This window comes from Ctenopharyngodon idella, chromosome 7, assembly GCF_019924925.1.
Source record: "Ctenopharyngodon idella isolate HZGC_01 chromosome 7, HZGC01, whole genome shotgun sequence".
Taxonomy (NCBI): domain Eukaryota; kingdom Metazoa; phylum Chordata; class Actinopteri; order Cypriniformes; family Xenocyprididae; genus Ctenopharyngodon; species Ctenopharyngodon idella.
This window is the reverse complement of record NC_067226.1, coordinates 19,743,324-19,764,034: the sequence shown is the minus strand read 5'-3', so window position 1 is coordinate 19,764,034 and position 20,711 is coordinate 19,743,324. Positions and strand designations below refer to the sequence as shown.

The following is a 20,711-nucleotide window of genomic DNA, read 5'->3' as shown; positions in this document are numbered from 1 at the left end:
GGGCAGTAGCTTGAAAAACTATTGATTTAATCATACCATAAAGTTTTTTGTCTCAAAATATATGCAGCCATTTCAAGAATCCTCATTAGCTAATTCTGCAAGATTTTAAAAATTAAGTTACACATTAGATCACCTTACCTCAAAACAATCTTTAGACATTGTAAATGACCTCTTGGATCAGGAGGACAATTATGCAATGCATAGTGACAAACAAGTGTTAGTGGTAGTTTCGTGTGTTTTAGGAGAAACAAAAATCTTAAAAGGGCCTTTAGTCCTGTTGTAGCCTATCTAAAAAATAATTGTGGTAGGCTAATTGGTATTTTGGAGGAGAAAAAATACAACCCCTTTTAAGGTCTAATAGTCTCGGTTGCTGTAAGCTATTGTTACGTTTTTATTGCTCTCAAGAATCTAAACATTTAATATTGTACAGACAATTTCAAAATAAATGCCCTAAAGTTGTTTTTGCATGAAATTAGCACGAGGTGGCGTCAAGTTCAGTTTGCTGCATCTGTGACGCATTTTCCAAGCGCCGGAAACGCGTTCGCGAACGCTGATGTGTTATTTTGCAGTATATGGTAGTTGTTTAGTATTGAATATTATTGCTTAAAAATTGAAACTGTTAGTTTTTTAGATGCCTAAAGGGAAAGGCGTTACCAGGTGAAAAGAAAACAGTCACACGAGAAGGAGAACTCAGGGAAGATGCCGGTATGATTCAAGCTTAACAACTAGCTATTCAAAAAGAAACATGATTAATAACTGTTTGCCTTTTAGGTTTATTCATATGATAATTGTAAATTATGACTGGCTAGATTGAGGTTTTCTGTGTGTCAGTGCTGTCCTGTGAAGTAATATATTTCTCGTTAGCCGAAAGGAAAAGTTGGAACCAAAGGCAAAAAACAAATCCACGAGGAAAACCAGGATACTCTAAAGTTCTATAGCAGAATCATCCTGGGAGCAAACGTAAGGCATGCATCTGTGTTTCAGTATGCCTTTTTAACTAACTAACTAGCTAACTAACTAACTAACTAACTGTCTGTCTGTCTATCCATCTTTTTTAAACAATCATCTGATTTTTGGTGTTCTTTTCAGGCTATTTATGCAGCAGTCAATTTCTTGCTCTTTTACAGCTCATCTACATTTTGGACATGGGTAAGTCACAGTATGATGTGCATATTTTGTTTTGTTGTGCTCAGTGATGTGTATGAGCAAATCCAAATTGTTGCATGCATATCTACACGTGTCAAATGAATATAGACCAGTGGTTTTCAATCTCTTAGATGCCATGGACCCCCAAAATCTAATCAGTTATTATCATTCTCATGCAAGGGGCCCCGACCCTAAAATTTATAGGGCAGGCAGCTATATATTTTCACGTATAAAGACCCAATATGTACTGTGGAAAAAATAGTATTATGTGTAAAGTATTGTTTGCAAAATTTAGTTTCTATTTTGTTACATTGTTACATTTTTTTAATACTCACTATAGTACTGTACTGTTAGATTTTTATTTATTTTTAATTACTTATTTATTTTACACTTTTTAAACTGCTTTTCTCTCAACTTTTCCACAGACCCTCTAGCACTCTCTTGCAGACCCCAGTTTGAAAAACCCTGATGTAGACAATATCCATCTCTCCATATTGGCTTAGCCTCTAGATTACCATATGTGGGGTTTTTATTCAACAGTGAGATAATGAACTGTTGGCGGTTTCCAGCTTTTTGGTAAATGTTATTCACTCATAACTCCCCTTCCAGTCTGGTGCTGAATCCCTCTTTGTCTCTTTTGTTCCAGTTCTTGCTACTGTTCGCCGTAGCGGTCTATTTTGGCAGCTACAGATCTATGTCAGCAATGGCCAAACCTGCATTTGCTGAAGATGGTAGCTTGCTGGATGGAGGGATTGACCTTAATATGGAGCAGGGCATGGCAGAGTGAGTTGGGTGTTTTATCTGTGTATTCATTTCCCCATTATATTTCCAGTTGGTGATAAATATTCCTGATGGATATATTCATAAGTGACTTTTTTCTTATATTGACATGCAGACACCTAAAGGATGTGATTATCCTTACTGCTATTGTTCAGGTCCTCAGCACTCTGTCGTCCTACTTCTGGTACTTCTGGCTCTTGGTGAGACGGTGGAATTGCTCTGATTGTAACATCATGGAAGTTTCCCAATTCTATTTTTACTGTAATCATATTATTTGCTCTCTTTACACCAGGCACCTGCAAGGGCTTTGCATTTATTGTGGGCGAACTTCCTGGGCCCCTGGTTTTCTGCTGAGTCACAGGCAGCCCCTGAAGAGAACGAGAAAAATGACAAGAAACAGAGGCGACAGGAAAGACGACAGATGAAGAGATTCTAGACACTGTGTTCAATTTTTTTTATTGCACAATTACAAAGAACATGCAATCTAAATTATTCTGAGATATTTGATAATGACGGGTTAGTCCAGACAATAGATTTCGCACTGTAAAGTGTCTTTGACTTTTTTCTCACTTGTCATCAACTGCTCCGTCCTTTTCAGCATTCTGGATTCTTTTTCTTTCTTAATGTCCGTCTTAAAATCTCTAGCTCAGGTGCGCCACAGTCACAAATCTGCCTTTGTTTTTTTTTTAATCATAAAGTGAGTTACATGTACACAATGTCTTTGCTTACTATAGTGAGCTTTCATATCAGTTGTTAATGAGGACCTCTCAACAGATGCAGCTACATGGCCAATTGCTCTTAGCAATTTAGACCTGAGGCTGTATGAGCTTCAGCAACCACATGAAATTTCACAGCACTTGAGTCCAGCTTTTAGAATTCCCTCTTTAGGCCTTTCAGAAAATCATGTGCTGAGTCTGTATCAGATCAAGTCTGTGAGATGTGGTGTTCTGCTGAAGCTACAGGTGCAGCCTGGTGGGATTGTAAGATAAGAAATTTACCTTGTGTGGAAACAAAGGACTTTCTGGTTATATACATTTTAACTGTTCAAATGAAACTATACTGTTTGTAAAAAGTTGGATGGGTTAGTATAACACACATGACATCACAGTATTGACTGGCCCCCAACGTCAGTTTAACATTTCAGTGGACTAACTGCGTCTTGACAACCTTGTAAAAATAAGTTGCTTCAGGTGAAATTTATGAATACCCAATGATTATAAATAAACTATTATAAAATGGTGAGTTTTCTTCTTAAAAGTACAACAGTGTCCCAACCTTGTTCCCGACGAAGACCCTCCCAACAGTACATTTTGGATGTCAAACACCTGACTCAACTGGTGAGCTTTTTAGTAGTGTACTTCAAGACCTGAAATGCATGTTTTAGATTGGGGGTCTTCAGCAATTAAACAAGTTGTTCTCAATCCTTTTTCTAAAAGCCCCTGGTGCTGCACATTTGTCTGACCTTCAGGTTGGGTCTTGGAGCCTCTACTAATGACCTGGATTAAATCAGATGTGTTAATTGAGGGCTACAGCAGAATCAGGATTGAGAACAACTGTGGTAGGCAGACAGTTCCAACGCGCATGCGCACTCTGAAAAATGCGTGTACACGGATCTTTTCTTTGCTCGTCCTAAACTAATCTTTTTCTCATTAGTGCTGATCTGATCTGTCTAACGGCAGACTGCAGCCATGAGAGTCGTTATTTAACCCACATTGACCGTCACCAGAACAATGAAGGTAAGAGGAACTGTTGCTAAGCTACAGATAGTTAGCAACCAATCAGAAACAACATGACAACAGCAAAATTTAAGCGTGTAAAGTAGGTCGATGTTTGTTGGTCGAGTGTGTTATCAACTTTCGTCATATAAATACATGCCAACGTTTCGTGGACTTTAAGAGCAGCAGAACAGATAAGACAATGAGGTAAATAAGGTGATTTGTTAACAGTTCAGATGAGTTCGCTAGCTACCTTGCGATGCTAGCTAAAAGTTATCCAGCAACAACAAGTTTAAGACTCTAGCTGTAACTGCTTATTATTATGGTTAGTTGTTAGAAGGCTTTTAACAGAGAAAAATAAAGACAAAGTTGATTTTATCGCTTGCGAATTGGTCATTTTCGCAAATAAACTGTTAGCTGTGGTATACAACCTCGCGTGGCAAAGTGATTTGAACTGGAAATGCCTCGACGATTTAATCGAAATCACTAGTCTAGAACAAAAGTAAGAATATGTGTTTGTTTGTGTGTGTTTTGTTAGTTAGACTAATAAGGTAAGGTTTCAGCCAGACGTAAAAGATTACCGCTTAAAACGGTGATACCTGGCTGCTCTTTGTTTATAAACGTCTTTACTTTGACCGATATCTACGCTCTCCCTATAAAACTGCTTTGACATCGAATACCTGCTTCAATTGGTGGTAAAAGGGTTTCACAAGATTAGGGTAAAATAGGAAAGATGCCCCCTTTAAGAACAAGGTGCATTTACCTTTAAATTGTAACATAAAGATATGTGTTTAGCATGTGTAGGTTGAAGATGCATCAGCCAGTGTGTCAAAGGAAAGTAAATACATTTACTAATTTAGTTGTCATAGCACGACATTTAAAATTATTAAAAGGGACCACTATTGGGGGGAAAAAAACTTTTTAAACAAATGCAAATACACTGTGACCACAAATCCCTCATTAACAAACAGACAAATAAACTTTGGTATTCAACATACTATGTTAGAGATCAGAGACAAAATTACATAAAATAACTAGGTACTTTAGCTAAATTTCAAAATTGTTGATATTCAGATGAAATGACTAAATTAAGAAGAGCCTAGCCACTCATTAAATGTTTTGAGATTTTGTGCCATCTATGGTCAAGAGAGGGGGGAAAAAAGGTTCTGAGAAAAAAAAAAAAAAACCCTCCCGGTAAAGAATAGGCTATAAATACCAAAAAAGTGTTTTGTATTTGAACCAGGCTTTTTGACATTATCAAGAATATGTAAAATGCAATTAAAGCAGGTTTTCCTTTTATGAAAATAATGACTTAAATTTTCCATTTGTATCGCTATTTGACCTGTATTTTAAGAACCAGTCATCACAAGTCAAAGGTGAAGGTTTTTTTTTTTTTTTAATCTGCATGTATTCATTATTTTTCTTAGGTTTAGCTCCTCTAATATCTGTAACTTTCTCCTAAAGCAATAAAGGCAATGTGGGCATAATACAACTATAATTGAAGCTTTAAGAAATGGACCATTCATTAACAGAACATGAGATTTATGGATGATATTGACCTTAGTGTTTGCCATGTAAATAGCCATGATGCTAACATGGCGTAAAAACGTAATAAACAATCAAACGGAACATGAGATATGTAATGCAAAAAAGTGATTTGAAAGGGACACCTTTTGTCATAGTTGTGTGTCCTGCAGTTGTTTAGAGAGTAATCTTATGTTCTTATGTACTCTGCTGTCTGTCTGTATTTGAATAAACTTTTTCATTTTGACAGATGGACAGAGAAGATAAACTAATATCGTTGAGTCCCTAACATTTATGTGTTGGTGAAATGAGCAGAGTGAGTTGACTCAATCGCACGATCATCACGATGGCTCTCACCAACACCACTATAATAGCATGGAAACTGCGTGAGTACAAAGTCCCTGGTCATGACACTGCAGAATGTTTTAAGTAGTCAAGATCTGTTTAAAGTTGTTGGAAATGTGACTGGCTTTTATTTTGTCATATGTATTGTTCAGAGGAGATTGTGGCTCACTCCAGCAATGTGTCTTCACTGGTGTTGGGGAAATCATCTGGTCGTCTACTGGCCACTGGCGGCGAAGACTGCAGAGTCAATATCTGGGCTGTCAGCAAACCAAACTGCATTATGGTAGAACCCTCTCAGTTATTTGTTTGAGAGAAATAAGTATCTCACAACCATTTAATAAAGTGTTTATTGTATGTTCTGTAGAGTCTGACGGGCCACACCAGCCCTGTGGAGTGTATCCAGTTCAACGGTTCTGAAGAGCGTGTGGTGGCTGGTTCTCAGTCCGGCTCTCTCCGGCTTTGGGATTTGGAGGCTGCTAAAAGTGAGTGGTTTGTGTTGCACCTTTTTCACTTTGGTTAACATAAAATCTAAAATAAGAAACGCTTTGTGATTGTCTTGAAACCTGTAAAGAGAAAGTCCAGGTTAAGTTGAACATCAAAATCAAGAGAAAGAAAATTAAAGTTCAAGACACCAAATTTAAAGTGGGATCCCATGTACTTGTCAAAATTAATTAAGATGCCGTGACTTATTGAGTTCATGTTGTTTTGCAAAACATGTTTGCTGTTGTAGAGGTGGGAAATGGTTATGGTTGAGGTAAGGTTATATTTAAGGGTTGGTTAAGGATAGGTGCAAGTACAATGAAAAAACACATGGACACAATCGGTGTGTTGTATCAAATGTTAATACATGATAGTTAAAGACACTTAATAAAAAGTGGGTCTGAAGTTAGACAATTTTTAGCTCATTACCACAATGTAATTTACCATACTGATAAATATAATACATTTTAATGGTCCTAAACTAGGAAAATAGTGCCTTTTCTTTAGGAATATAGGATGCAATATGATTAATTTCTTGACATGCTTTATGATATTCACCCAATCAATCTTAATTGACAAGTCATAGTTAAAAATGTGCTTGCCTATTTTTGGATTGGTGTTCTGCACACTGACGGGGCACCAGGCCAATAATTCATGTAGAGATGGATGTAGAAAAATTAATGTTGTGAAATAGCATTCCTTGTGCTTTCTGGGATGATTAAATGAACCTGTTTGGTGGGAGAGGTCCTGTAGTGACCACTTCCACTCTGAACCCTGAAGACATGCACAGGGGCCATCTGACCAGAAACACTCTTAGATGGACAAATTGTTCTAAGTATATTTGTTATCAGCAGCTGAGTTGATTTCTTTGATTTTTAAGTTCTGCGCACTTTGATGGGGCACAAGGCCAGTATCTGCAGTCTGGACTTTCACCCCATGGGAGAATACCTGGCATCTGGCTCTGTGGATAGCAATATTAAGGTCAGTTAAATGCATTTTCCTTGAAGGTCTTGAAGTTTTATAGAATAATCAAAGAATTGGAAACTGATGTTGGTTAAGATTTGATGAATGAACTTGCGCCTCAGTTTGGCTTAAGTAAATCCCAAACATTGGCTCTCATTCACTAAATGTGCGAAATATTTATAAGCACAGCAGAATTTCTCATGAAAGTTGTCCGCCTAATTCATTACGCTTGTGTATGCATATGAATTTATTCTTAACCTTGTTGTTGAGTATTCTAAATAAGAGACCATGATGTGCTCGAGGTCAGTGATTTACATAAATGCGCCCAAACCATCTCCATACAAAAAGATGGACTCTCAAAAGATGGGCTCTCGCTTCATAACATGCACAGCAAGATCCTTGAGCAACAGAAAGTGTGCCTTCCTCAAAACCAAAAACTTACATATACATAAATCATATCTTATTTAAGATGAAATATGAATGTGATAAATTTGTCTTATTTCTTTTTATTGTTCCTAAGTTTTTGTACATTTTAGAACTAATTTTAGTACCAAAATTTTTTTACAACTTATTTGTGAAAACGTTCGTACACAGATTTCACACACATTTAAGCATGGCTAGTGAATGAGACCCACTGTCTATGTAGCTATGTTTGTATGTCTTATCTTATCTATCCTAATTTAATTTTCTTGTCTTATTTTTTTTTTTTTCTAGTTGTGGGATGTGAGAAGGAAAGGATGTGTGTTCAGATACAAGGTAAGTACTAGACTAAAGTAGCATGTGTGTGTGTGTGTCTGTACAATCAGAAGCCAGGCTAATCACCCTTAACACTCAGTTGTGTCTGAGTACATGATTAATCTGTGGATTAGTGAGGTGCTCTCAATCTATCTTACTCTACTGTTTTGTGAAATGGTGTATTTTTCTCTTGTTGTAAGATTCAGCCATTGGTTTATCCCTTTTTTTTTTTTTTTTTTTTTTTTTTAAATCTCTGGATATTAATTTTGCTTAATGGCACTTAGCAAGATGTTTTCAGTTTAATGCCATTTAAAGCACTTTATTTTGTGTCTGTCTGGTACACAAGCTCTCAATGAATGTGATATGATGGACTCGTTTATTTGGTTAAAATGAATGTGTGTGTTATTTCAGGGTCACACTCAGGCTGTACGCTGTCTAGCCTTCAGTCCTGATGGGAAATGGCTTGCTTCAGCTAGTGATGACAGCACAGTAAAGGTAAGAGCTATCCTTTAAATCTCACTTTTGGAAATTGTGTTGCCTTGTTAAATAAAGAGGGAAACTTAGTAAAATTCTCATTCTGCTCTCTATCTAGCTGTGGGATCTCATAGCAGGCAAGATGATCACTGAATTCACATCGCACACATCAGCAGTCAATGTTGTGCAATTCCACCCCAATGAGTACCTGCTCGCCTCTGGGAGTGCAGATCGGTACTGAATGTTTTTGTGTGTGTGTGTGTGTGTGTGTGAATGTGAATGTGAATGAAGGTTGGTGTCGGTCTATACATAATGAGGCTTGAATTGAATGTGTTCAGTGCTGCTTTTGCCCAGATTTGTTACTTCTGGCACCTTCTGTATTTTGTATATTTGCTGCAGGACTGTTAAGCTGTGGGACCTGGAAAAATTCAACATGATTGGCTCGTCAGAGGGCGAGACGGGAGTTGTGAGGTGGTTATCAGTTTTATCAGTGTTTGTTTTTCTAGTTTGACCCTTAGCTGAATTCTCTGCCTTTTTTTTATTTTTTATTTTTTTATTGCAGAAGTATATTGTTTAATCCTGATGGTGGCTGCTTGTACAGCGGCTCAGAGAACACACTACGAGTGTATGGCTGGGAGCCTGACCGCTGCTTTGATGTAGTCCATGTAGGCTGGGGCAAAGTGTCTGACCTGGCCATCAGCAACAACCAAATGGTTTGTACTTCATACACAAAATCTTTTCTTTTTCTTTCTACTTGCAGACATGAGTGGGTGCTGTACTATTTGGTGAACTAGCATTCCTCTTGCTTTCTGGGATGATTAAATGAACCTGTTTGGTGGGAGAGGTCCTGTAGTGATCATTTCCACTCTGATGTGTGAAGACATGCACAGGGGCCATCTGACCAGAAACACTTTTTGAGAACATAGAAGATAAATGTGGTAACTATTAAAATGCCTTTCAACAATTTTCATCTGTCTCTTGAATAGATTGCGGTGTCATACAGTCAAACTAATGTGAGCTGGTATGTTGTGGATCTCAACCGAGTGAAGAAGTCAGGATCTGTGATTCAAGGGTTGATTCAGGACAAGCCGATCCCAGCTCCCACATCTGCACTTGGAACAACACTACGGCGGAATTACGAGCGGCCCACTACATCTTGCACGGGACAGGAGTGAGATTCTTTCTGTCTTTGTCTCACACCTTTACAACTTATACTTCATAAAGTGTAATGTATACATTTTCTAACTCTTCTTAATCAAACACGCCTGAATCAACTAATCAGCTCTTTAGCGGAAACTCCAAGACCAGAAAATGATGGGTCAGATAAGGGAGGCATCCGAATGTGTGCCTCCAGAAACAGGGCTGGGATACACTGGCATAAGAGACTTTCAAAAAAAAAAAAAAAAAAAAAAATGAAACGGTGCATCTTTACACCATATGATACCAGGGGCCGTATTCACAAAACGTTTCATCTTACCACTAAGAGTTCTTCTAAATAGCAGTCAGAGTTTCCTCTTAAAGCTGCTGAGACCAACTTTTACTAAGGAATAGAGAGAAGTCTTAAACTAAGAGAAATGGTGGGGTTGACCTCATTGCTATGGATGATGTTAACACACTTACTAGCTTTACCCACAGTGATTGGCTGATGGGGGAGGGGTCTCTGTCATTGATTTACTCATAGAAATATTGTAGAATGAGGTATCATGTTCCCATAATCAAATAAAGGTTTTAAAATGTAGGCTAAGTGTCACTAAACAAGTATATGTTCAGCTAATTGTAAGCCTCTTACATGTCTGCATCTTAAGAGATTGCAGAATTAAAGTGACAAATGTTTTATAAACAAAATTCCAGAGGAGTACATTCAAATTATCTATCCAATCAGCTTGAGAGAATCAAGGCATGTTCGTGTATATGTATATGTATGTATGTGAACTTGTGAAACAATTGCCACAGCTAATAGCACATTTTCTTATTTATTAAAGATTTATTTTGGGCTTTTTTTTGCTTTTTTATTATGATAGGACAGAGTAGGCAGGAAGGGATGTGGAAGAAAGAAAGGGGGACGGGATCGGGAAGGGTCACCCGAGCTGCCCGCAAGGCTATCAGAGTAGATGATGGGACATTATTTTCAACTTGACCGCAATGTTTTATTTTCCGTCATTCAATGCATATTGCCTGTACATACATGAACCTTTGTCATCGCAGATTAAAATCTGTAAGTCAAGATATTTAGGGGAGAAGTCTTCGCAGCCAAGGCTCTATGGCCTATTGCCTCAATGGTGTACGTTGTCTTTGGGCAGATTGCTGAAGTGGATTGCTGGCAACAGCCATTTTAGGATTGTTTGTGATTTGGTCTTAGTGACTCTTGTCTACCCCTAACTTTTCACAGATTTAGGAGCTAGTTTTAGTGCTAAAACGCTTTGTGAAATACTTTTAGAGCAAAAATGTAGGAGTCCTAAAATTAGGACTGACACAATTGGGACCATTATTTTTAAGAGTTTCTCCTTAATCAGCAAATTAGCTACTTTTAGCCTTAAGATGTTTTATGAATACAGCCCCAGTGCAACAACCAGCTTATGTGAGGATTTTGTCTGATATAGATGGTTTTTATATGCATTTAAACATACTTGTGTAGGATGAAGCAGAGTTCAGAGGCTGATCGCCGGAGTCCAGAAGGAGAGCGGAGGAGTCCCAGCAGTGAGGATGAGAAAGAAGACAAAGAAAGCAGTGCAGAAATCACCAACCCAGAAGATTATAAAGAGATCTTTCAGCCCCGCAGTGTCATTTGTGAGTTTTAGTTGCACAAATTAAGTTAAAAGGTTAGTTCACCCAAAAATGAAAATTCTGTTATTAATTACTGTCATGTCATTCCAAACTCTTTCTAAACTTTTGTTCATCTTCGAAACTCAAATGAAGATCTTTTTTGATGAAATCTGAGAGCTTTCTGTCCCTCCATAGACAGCTATGCAACTACGTTTTGACACTTCAAAATGTTCAGAAAGAGATTGTAAAACTAATCCATATGATTTGAGCGGTTGAGTCCAAATTTTCTGAAGAGACAATTGCTTTATATAATGGACAGATTTAATTTGGGCTTATATTCACATAAACAGAAGCTCAACCCAACCTGATTGATGCACAAGAACAAACCACTTGTGGAAGCTCACATGTGCTGCGTAACACACGAGAATGAACCTTACTGGTTCTCGCACACGTCAAACAAACATGCTTAAGCTTCCATTTACCACAACTGATGTGTGAGTTGATGAATGTTTATATTTGAATAAAAGCCTAAATTCAATATGTTCATCATATTAAGTGATCGTGTCTCTTCAGAAGTTTCAGTTGCATAGCTGTCTATGGAGGGACAGACATCTCTCAGATTTCTGAAGATGAACGAAAGTCTTACAGGTTTGGAACGACATGTGGGTGAGTAATGAATGACAGAATTTTCATTTTTGGGTGAACTAACCCGTTAAGCAATTGTTCACACATGCTGCTTCACATGCATCATGGTATAAAATTTTTCTCAAGAACAAATTTTCTCTTGTGTCTGGGCGTTTCCTTTCCCTTTTTTCCATTCTGTGCATGCAGCGCGAACGCCACCTAAAAGTACCGAACCTTTCCCAGCACCGCTAGAGCACTCTTTCTCAGAGAGTGTGCTGGAAAAACCTAGCCCAGCGGTTAAGATTGTAACTCCAGTAATAGACAGGGTAGGTTTTTCCATTTCTTAAGTGTCTTTTGACAGAGTAGGTGTATGCTGTGATTTGTGTATAATGAATGTTTGTGTATTTTCAGGCAGGACAGTTGAAAGGTCCTATTACCACCTCTACTCCAGTACAAAGAGTGGAACCGACTGTGATCGCTGCTGCTCCCCGTCCAGTTGCTGTGGTGACCACATCAGTGACCTCTCCTTCTCGTCCTGTGGTTACTACTACCAAACCTAAACCCTCTACCGGGATCATTCTCTCAACACGCAACGAGCCAATTGGCCTCAATGTAGGGAACTTCCTTTCTGTGAGTTCAATAGATGTTTAACATTACTGTCTAGCACTATTGTTTCCTTAAGATGACTCACTTTTGTATTATGCTGCATTCATGTCGTGTCAGAATTGCTGTAATTATTAGATGGAGATTCTTGGAGCTGTTCTTATGGTGATTTTCTGTTTCTATGGCAATGTTCATAACTCTAAATGGATTGCTTTGTTGATAAAGATAGCAAAATACTTCATCATACTAATTCACTTCTTGCAAAATACTGAAGAACAAAGACAGACATTTCTGTTATTATAGCCAGAGACTGCTACACTCACAGAAAGATACAACAGCTGTCACCAGGGCGGTACCCTTTTAAATGGCTTTTTGGGATATTACCTCTCATGTAGCATGTAATATAGCTGTTTGTGAATGTTTAAGGTCTGCAAAGTTTCAATAATCTCAGTTTTTGTCTCCCAAAAGAAAGAACCGATTCTGAACTGCCTGAAACAGCTCGCCTGTAATTCTAGCCTTACTTCCTGCATAAACCTACATGGCAATTATGCAAATTTGTTACAAACCCAACTTGTGGTCTTCATTGGCTGCCGGCAAACATCTACTTTGACCCGACCTCAAACACTGTAGTGGTAGCTGAGGCCTGGAAGAGTTTAGGTCGTGTTGACACATCTGTTTCTGCACTGCGACTTGGGCTTTAATTTATGCTGTAAAAATGATGCCATCATTACTGTTTGTATCACTGTGTGTACAAGTGCTGAGGAAGCCTTCGGAGCTGAAATTCAGATATGGTAATGGACGTTTCATTTCTGACACATGCTGTAAGTGGTAGACCAATCACAAAAGACTAGGTCATTTGACCGATCAGAGCATAGCAGGCTCTCGGAAAGGAGGGGTTTAGAGAGGTCTGGGGCCTCATTTATAAAACTTTCTGTAGATTGCATCATAAAAGTGTACGTACATGCAAAAGCTAGATTCTGTGTACGCACAATTTTTAAAACATGCGTACGGCAGAACCTGCGCAAAAATCCCTTTATAAATCCCAATCAGTGGAAGAGTGTGCGTAAGTGCATCTCCACCCTGTCTCCTCCCTGAAATCACCATATGTGGAGCTCACGACGGCTAGTTTTACTATGCATAACCTCATCTGCATATCATTTCCATGCATATTCCCATCCACGTGACACCTTGGTTAACACCGTCAAAGGTACAAGACATTGGAAAATATTAGATACTGACTATAAAATGCCATTTGTGCAATACACATTACATAGATAAAAATCATCCAATATCCTCTTTGTTTTAGAATAAATATATCAAAATATCCAAAAAAAAAAAAAAAATTGTATAAAATACGTCCGATTAAAGGTTTTAGAATAGAATTGATTCATTCATTTCCACTGGCCAAATAGTATTTTAATTGCTTTAAACAATTTGAATCAAATTTATCCAGTTTTACTGATAAGGTGAACATATAGGCATATTTTAGGATTTTCATAGGCTATTTTAGTGGAAACAGATCTGCCTTTTTTTTTTTTCTTGATTGCAGTGTAAATAATTGTCTGACTCAGCACGTCACTGACAAAGTATTTTAAAAAGGAAACGTGCAAAAAAAAAAAAAACGGTCTTCAAGTTGTATCCTTCAAATACAGTGGTATTTTTCATAATTGTTTAAAGATGCCTTCACATGACATCAACACATCTGTGCAGCTGCGGTTGTACAGTAAGCTATTATTGGACCTATTCAAACTGGACAACGGACCGTTCGACCACCGAATCCAGCAGTGTCTTCCATAATATCGAAGTTAAGTGTGCATCACTGATCATCGTTTTCGCTAAAATATTTTGTCATAACATGAGATCTGCAGTTTAGTTTAAAGAGGAATTATTGTGCTCTTAGCACTGTCATTAAAACAGCGTGTCACAGGAAAAGTGATCGAAAGTAGCACATCTACTATCTAAATTCATATCATTTTTGTTTAACTTCTGCATAATGACTGTGTAATGTAATGTAATTTCAGTGCTTATCGCCATTAGTGAAAGTGTAATATTAATGTAAATGTGTATATCAAAATGAGAATTTGAGTTTCCACACGAGTTTAAATCATTCTTTTATTTATTAGGGCCTGAGCACCGATGGTGTGAGGACCCTATTGGAATTTCTCGGCCAATTATTACTATTCTCCAAAATGAATCGCATGAGACATGCTCAAACTCATGAAACTTTGCACATGCATCAGAAGTGGTGAAAATTTATGTCTGTTATGGGTCTCAGAATTAGGCGTGGCAAAATGGCTCGATAGCACCACCTACAAAATTTCAACGAAGTGCCCCTTGCACCACCTTTCACGTACAGGTATGAAATTCGGTAGACACATGTAACAGCCCAATCCCTACAAAAAAGCCCCTGGGTGCAAAATCTGTAAAACCAACAGGAAGTCAGATATTTTGAATTTTCTCTGCAAAATTTTGTCAGTTTTTGCCATTTCGACACGTTGTACTTTAACAAAACTCCTCCTAGAGCTTTAATCAGATCAACATCATATTTGGTCAGTCCAGTCTAAAGGCCTTAGTGATGTTAAATTGCGAAGATCTAGAGTTTTCACTGAAGGGTGCGTCTGTGGCGGCCGGACAAAGTTCGATGTTTCGCCATGAAACAGGAAGTTGTTGTAACTCGGGCATACAATGTCCGATCTGCCCCAAACTTCACATGTTTTATTAGAGTCCTAGCCTGAAGACATCTACATGCCAATATTCAGTTACAGTCATAGCGCCACCTGTGGGCAACAGGAAATGACATGTTTTATACTGTGATTAACTCCTCATAGAGATTTAACCAGAACCACATCAAATGTTGTCAGTCTAATCTTAAGACCTTAGCGATTGATAAATTGCAAAGATCTTGACTTTTCATTGAAGGGCGTGTCCGTGGCGACCGACAAAGTTTTGCCATGAAAGGGGAATCACATTTTTGAGGGCCTAAACATGCTCAAAAACTCATGAAACTTTGAACACACATCAGAAGTGGTGAAAATTTACGTCTGATATGGGTTTCAGAATTAGGTGTGGCAAAATGGCTCAATAGCGCAACCTACAAAATTTCAATTAAATGCCCCTGACGCTACATTTCACGTACAAGTATGAAATTGCACACGTGTACACACATGTAACAGCCCAATACCTACAAAAAAGTCTCTTGGAGCAAAATCTGAAAACCAACAGGAAGTGAGATATTTTCAAATTTCTTTGCAAAATTTGTGCAGTTTTTGCCCTTTCCACATGTTGTACTTTAACAAACTCCTCCTAGAGCTTTAATCAGATCAACATCATATTTAGTCAGTCTAATCTAAAGGCCTTTGAGATGTTAAATTGCAAAGATCTAGACTTTTTGCTGAAGGGTGTCCGTGGCGGCCTGACAAAGTTCAGTGTTTTGCCATGAAACAGGAAGTTGTTGTAACTCGGGTATACAATGTTCGATCTGCCCCAAACTTCACATGTTTGATAAAAGTCCTGACCTGAAGACATCTACATGACAATATTCAGTTACAGTCATAGCACCACCTGCTGGCAACAGGAAATGGCATGCTTTGCACTGTAATTCACTCCCAGAAACACATGCCATGAAGTACCAAACATACTAGAAACGCGTTAAATCATGCAACACTTGGCTAAGTGCTAAAGTATGCGTTTAACGCCACAAAACAGGAAGTTGTTGTAACTCAGGCATACAATGTCTGATCTGCTCCAAACTTAACATGTTTGATAAGAGTCCTGACCTGAAGACATCTCTACATGGCAATATTCAGTTACATTCAAAGCGCCACCTGTTGGCAGCAGGAAGTATGGCACTTTGAAATGACTTTGCCATAATGTATTTACTCGCTTACATGCATGTCGCCCACTGTTCACTGGGCCCACAAGCCCAATGGGTGGCGGTGAGCCCGGGTGCAAGGGCCCTTTCATTGCTGCTTGCAGCTTTTAATTTAAACTGTTATTGTGAACATGTATTTATGATTAGGACTCCTAATGAGGATTTAAAGTGGTTTTCCTTCATCTGCTGTCAGTCCCTCAGCTCACCATCGGTGTCACCAAACTGCTCTCTCAAATGTTCGTACGCATGGGTCAGAGTTTGCTTACAGGTGCGCACATTTTCTGTTTGTTTTTATAAATCGCAACTTATGCGTAGAAACTGGCGTACGCCTCTTTCAGGGCCTGATTTGTGTTTGCGCAGCGGTTATAAATGAGGCCCCAGATTCTTGATCAACACTGTGTGAAAAGAGGTTATGCTGCAAAGTATATTAAAGAAATATAAATATCAAATAATTTAATTTTTTTTTTTTTTTTTTTGTGCTTGGATGCATGTAAATCTATTGTAGGAGACCTCCAAAACAAAATTAGGAACCTTAAAGGGGTAGTTCACCCAAAAATGAAAATTCTGTCATCATTTACTCCCCCTCAAGCTGTTGCAAACCTGTATAAATTTCTTTGTTCTGCTGTACACAAAGAAAGATATTTGGAAGAATGTTTGTAACCAAGCAGATCTCACCCCCCAGTCACAGCTTTTGTACAAGTATGTAAAATACTGAATGATTCTGAGCCATTTGTCTGTTTTAATAGCATGCACGAAATGCTAAAGCCAGCGTGATGGGAGATGAAGAGGCGTTAGCGCAGATCAGGAAAGGGCATGACACCATGTGCGTAATGCTGACCAGTCGATATAAAAACCTGGACACGGTACGCTCCGTCTGGGCTAGTGGGGATGTCAAGGTAAGTGCAATAGCACTCAAGCTGATGAGCTTTGATAAATTGTAGGACAGACCGATTGTAATGAGAGATCTGTTACTGGCTGATGGATACATTTACTGCTACACATCGAAAATGTATTTCTAATGTAATCTAGTAAATGCTGTAATGGGCTATTATTGAAAGCAGCGGTACACTAAAAGCAGTGTTTGCATTTCCCTTCATGTTGCCCAGACTTCCCTGGATTCAGCTGTGTCTATGAATGATCTGTCTATTGTAGTGGACATCCTTAACATAATCAACCTAAAACCGTAAGCATTCACGTACATAATCAGTCACATTAAATGCTTTTGTCCCAACTAGCTTTATTTTAGCTGAATTCATTAAAAAGTGGAGTTTTAATTATCTTTCAGATCACTGTGGAAATTGGACCTCTGTACATCCATCTTGCCACAGATTGAGGAACTGCTGCAGAGCAAGTATGAAAGGTGACTCATTCATGCTTATGACGTTGACTGTGCTGCAAAAACTTGGTTAGCTGTCTACTAAGATTTTGATCACCATGTGCATTAGGGTGTCACTAACGATTATTTTGGTAATCGAGTAATTTTGTGGGGGGGGGGGGGGGGGTTCTGTTCTGTTCTTTCTTTTGATATATTGCATGTTCAGATATTTGTATTACAAAATATTCTAAGGCCATTAAATTTGTGAAAATGATCAAAAATGCTGGTGGTGACTAGCAACTTTTCAAAAAAAAACCCTGACGGGAAAGAGTTAATGTAATGATTCGTGCAGCCTTTAAAAACAGTTTAATAATGTAGTTCATGGATTCTTGGAATGCGCCACTTCTGGTATTTTGCAGTTTTATCGACACAAGCTAATTGCAATCTAGGATTTATTTATTTATTTATTTTTTTTAAATGGAGTTCTCAAATTTAATCGAGGAATTGTTGGCCCTACTGTGCATACTACCTTTCAACTTGACTCGGGTTGGTATTTGAGGCATTATGTAAAGCTCTGAGGGACAGGCCTGTTTTTATTTTTTTATTAATAATAATAATAATAATAATAATAATAATAATAATAATAATAATAATAATAATAATAATAATGATGATAATGAAATTGTAATTATAAATTTTAGATCTTATTATTGTGCTTTATTACTTTAACTAAACAATTTTTAAATAATAAGGCATTAAATGGGAAATTGTTCTGTCACACATGGGTGAAATATTGGATTTATTTACTTTTTCTTTCTTTTTTTCTTTTTTAATGCTTCGTTAACATCAGAATCAAGTGAGCGTTATGTCACTTGTGCAGCTCATGAGGAGTGCTTGAGTGGCTGTTAATGAATTTTCTGCTTATGAAGAGCATTTCAAATCAGTCGCTTAAGAGGATCCATTTTGATTGCTTGGGCAGCAGCACATTAAGGCAGTAAACAGCGAGCCAGTTTACAAGTGTTTGAGATGGCCGTTTATCAAAGTCATAGCCATGTACAGACAACAGCGATCAAGTAACACAGGCTCACTTTTCCTTCTACAGTTATGTGCAGACTGGTTGTATGTCTTTGAAGCTGATTCTGAAACGTTTTTGGCCGTTAATCTCGGACACACTGACTGCTCCTCCATCTGTAGGGGTGGACATTACTCGAGAGGAGAGGTTAGTACCTAACAAACACTTGTGCTGTGATTTACCTTAAATCTGTCTTAATTATACACTGCTATTGATTCAACATTTTTCTGTAATGTTGGTTCGATAATTGTTGTTTCTTAACCATCCAGGGCACAATGCCTCTTTACAATACTTTTTTTTTTTTTTTTTTTTTTCTTTTTTTTTTTTTCCCATATAAATAAAGTTCTTAATGCATGGTGATAATTCAGAATCTATTATAATTTCCAGTTTGTGCACAGCAGTGACTGTTGGTTAAAAGAACTTAAACACATACTCTGAAGTTTAATTCAGCGTTCGCAGCGCTGGCTGATCTGCCGATGATCCTCAATTATTTATTTATTTATTTTCCTCCCCAAACATTCTTCACATGACCAACAGTGTAACCAAACAAATTCAATTCAAACAATTTTGTATTTTCTTTTTTTCTTTTTTCCCTCATATGACTTGAATGTGTTTTTACGGGACTGTTGTAATGTGTTTTTCAGGCATCGGAAATGTAAAGCGTGCTATAAGCAATTGAAAAATCTCAGTAATGTAGTGAAGAACCGGGCGGAGCAGGTTGGTCGTCATGGCAGCACTTTCAAAGAGCTACAACTACTTATGGCCCCATTGGACTACTGACACTGATATACACTCACAGAGACACACACACACGCCGAGAGAAACACTCCTCAATCTCCAAACACAAAGCTCAGTCAGAAAGAGTCAACAACGGGAAAAGTACCATGACTGAGCTCCGTGACTGAACAATTCACTTACGCGTGTGTGTGTGTGCGCTCAAACAAGCACACTTTTGGAGTGAAGTATTTATAGAGGCTTTTGGTGGATCATTTTTTTTTTTTTTTTAACTAATGCACAAGTTGTTTTTCTAAACACTGTCAATAATAAAGATGAACTTTCATATGAAAGAGATTCCCAAAAATATTTTTGTGGTCTTTGGACAAATCATTTGTATGCTTTATTCCAGTGCTAATAACTGCTTTTTCATTCATAGATTTACCTTGAAAGTGAATCACTTATAACTGCAAAAGAAAAACACTGTAAAGGTGCGGGGGCAAAACCCAGTTATTCCAATAGGAGCAGTTCCGTGTGAGGACAAAAGTGTCAGTCTGATTTTGCTGTGTTCATTCAAATTCTCCGCATTGGCCACCAGAAAGCTTCCTGGTTTGTAAGTGACTTCTGAGAAAGCAGTGCTGCATGGATCACTGCACTAGTGACAATGGACAGGGTTTCCCCCGTGAACTTATGCCAAATTTTTGCCAATGTGACTTTAAGCCTTAAGGTAATGAATCCAGACAGTAAAAATCAAAAATATTTTTACTCTCTAATCAAAATCAACATTGCAACACATTTCCATGCTTAAGCACATAAAGTATAAGTAATGAATAATTAGGTGTTTTAGAGACCCAAATGTCTCAATGTATCTTTAAAAGCCATTTTAAATTCTTTTTTTATGCTACTGTGAGCTTTAAAGGTTTTTTGATGTCTGCAGATATTTCAGATCAAGCTTTTTAAACCGAACACAGACTGAGTAAACAAATCAGTTGTAATGTTTTCAATCCAATATGTACTATTTAATAAGAGGCTAAAACATTGAGCTGCATAAATGTGAACAATGTACTGATGTTGGGGTTAAAAAAAAAAAAAAAAAAAAAAAAAGCCTGCAGAAATTGTCTTATTTGCCTTGAGAAGGAAAACAAATGTAAAATGCATCTTAACATGTAGTGAGGCATACTAAACACTCTGAAGTTACACAAGATAACAGCCTTCCAAATAACTTTATGGTAAGTTTGAAATGAAGAGCAAAGGTGCTTGGAAATTGTTGTTTCATAGTCATCTATAATCATGTTTTGTGATGAATGCTTTGTGTTGAGACCTTGCTTGGTCAACAGAGGAAAATAATTTTAGCTTCAATTTTTGAGCTTCAAAATAAAAATGCAAGGACAACGTTTTAGTGCAGATAGTCGTTCATGTAATAATTTTTTTTTTTTTTTTGTACACCTTTTATGGTCATTACACATAAGCTTCGTAATACAGACATGGGTAGAAAAATATACCACAACATTCCTCTGTAAGCATAACATAATCTCCATCTGCATTTAACAATAATATATATTTTGTCCAAAGTTAAGACTTGTAACA

The 20,711-nt window shown here is 37.7% G+C and overlaps 2 protein-coding genes across 7 annotated transcripts; both read left to right on the top strand.

The window, feature by feature from the left end:
• The first annotated feature begins 487 nt into the window (after nucleotides 1-487).
• Nucleotides 488-3,164, top strand: tmem208 (transmembrane protein 208). The gene is made up of 6 exons (XM_051901644.1): nucleotides 488-705; nucleotides 865-960; nucleotides 1,090-1,149; nucleotides 1,793-1,929; nucleotides 2,042-2,126; nucleotides 2,219-3,164. The coding sequence occupies exons 1-6, from the start codon at nucleotides 700-702 to the stop codon at nucleotides 2,360-2,362; spliced, it is 528 nt and encodes a 175-aa protein (XP_051757604.1). The 5' UTR covers nucleotides 488-699; the 3' UTR covers nucleotides 2,363-3,164.
• Nucleotides 3,165-3,484: 320 nt separating this feature from the next.
• Nucleotides 3,485-19,493, top strand: katnb1 (katanin p80 (WD repeat containing) subunit B 1). Of its 6 annotated transcripts, none has more exons than XM_051901637.1 (20): nucleotides 3,485-3,662; nucleotides 5,416-5,551; nucleotides 5,663-5,793; nucleotides 5,875-5,992; nucleotides 6,871-6,971; nucleotides 7,668-7,709; nucleotides 8,100-8,183; nucleotides 8,281-8,396; nucleotides 8,562-8,633; nucleotides 8,725-8,875; nucleotides 9,149-9,333; nucleotides 10,798-10,949; nucleotides 11,757-11,875; nucleotides 11,961-12,179; nucleotides 16,217-16,291; nucleotides 16,770-16,919; nucleotides 17,130-17,206; nucleotides 17,309-17,374; nucleotides 18,441-18,557; nucleotides 19,055-19,493. In XM_051901637.1, exons 2-20 carry the CDS (start codon nucleotides 5,512-5,514, stop codon nucleotides 19,188-19,190), a joined length of 2,151 nt encoding a protein of 716 aa, XP_051757597.1. In that variant the 5' UTR covers nucleotides 3,485-3,662; nucleotides 5,416-5,511; the 3' UTR covers nucleotides 19,191-19,493. The 6 variants fall into 6 exon arrangements, with proteins under 6 accessions (XP_051757597.1, XP_051757600.1, XP_051757595.1 ...); XM_051901640.1 differs by having other exon boundaries at nucleotides 3,487-3,662; nucleotides 11,961-12,161; nucleotides 17,309-17,383; XM_051901635.1 differs by having other exon boundaries at nucleotides 3,487-3,662; nucleotides 17,309-17,383.
• The last annotated feature ends 1,218 nt before the right edge of the window (nucleotides 19,494-20,711 follow it).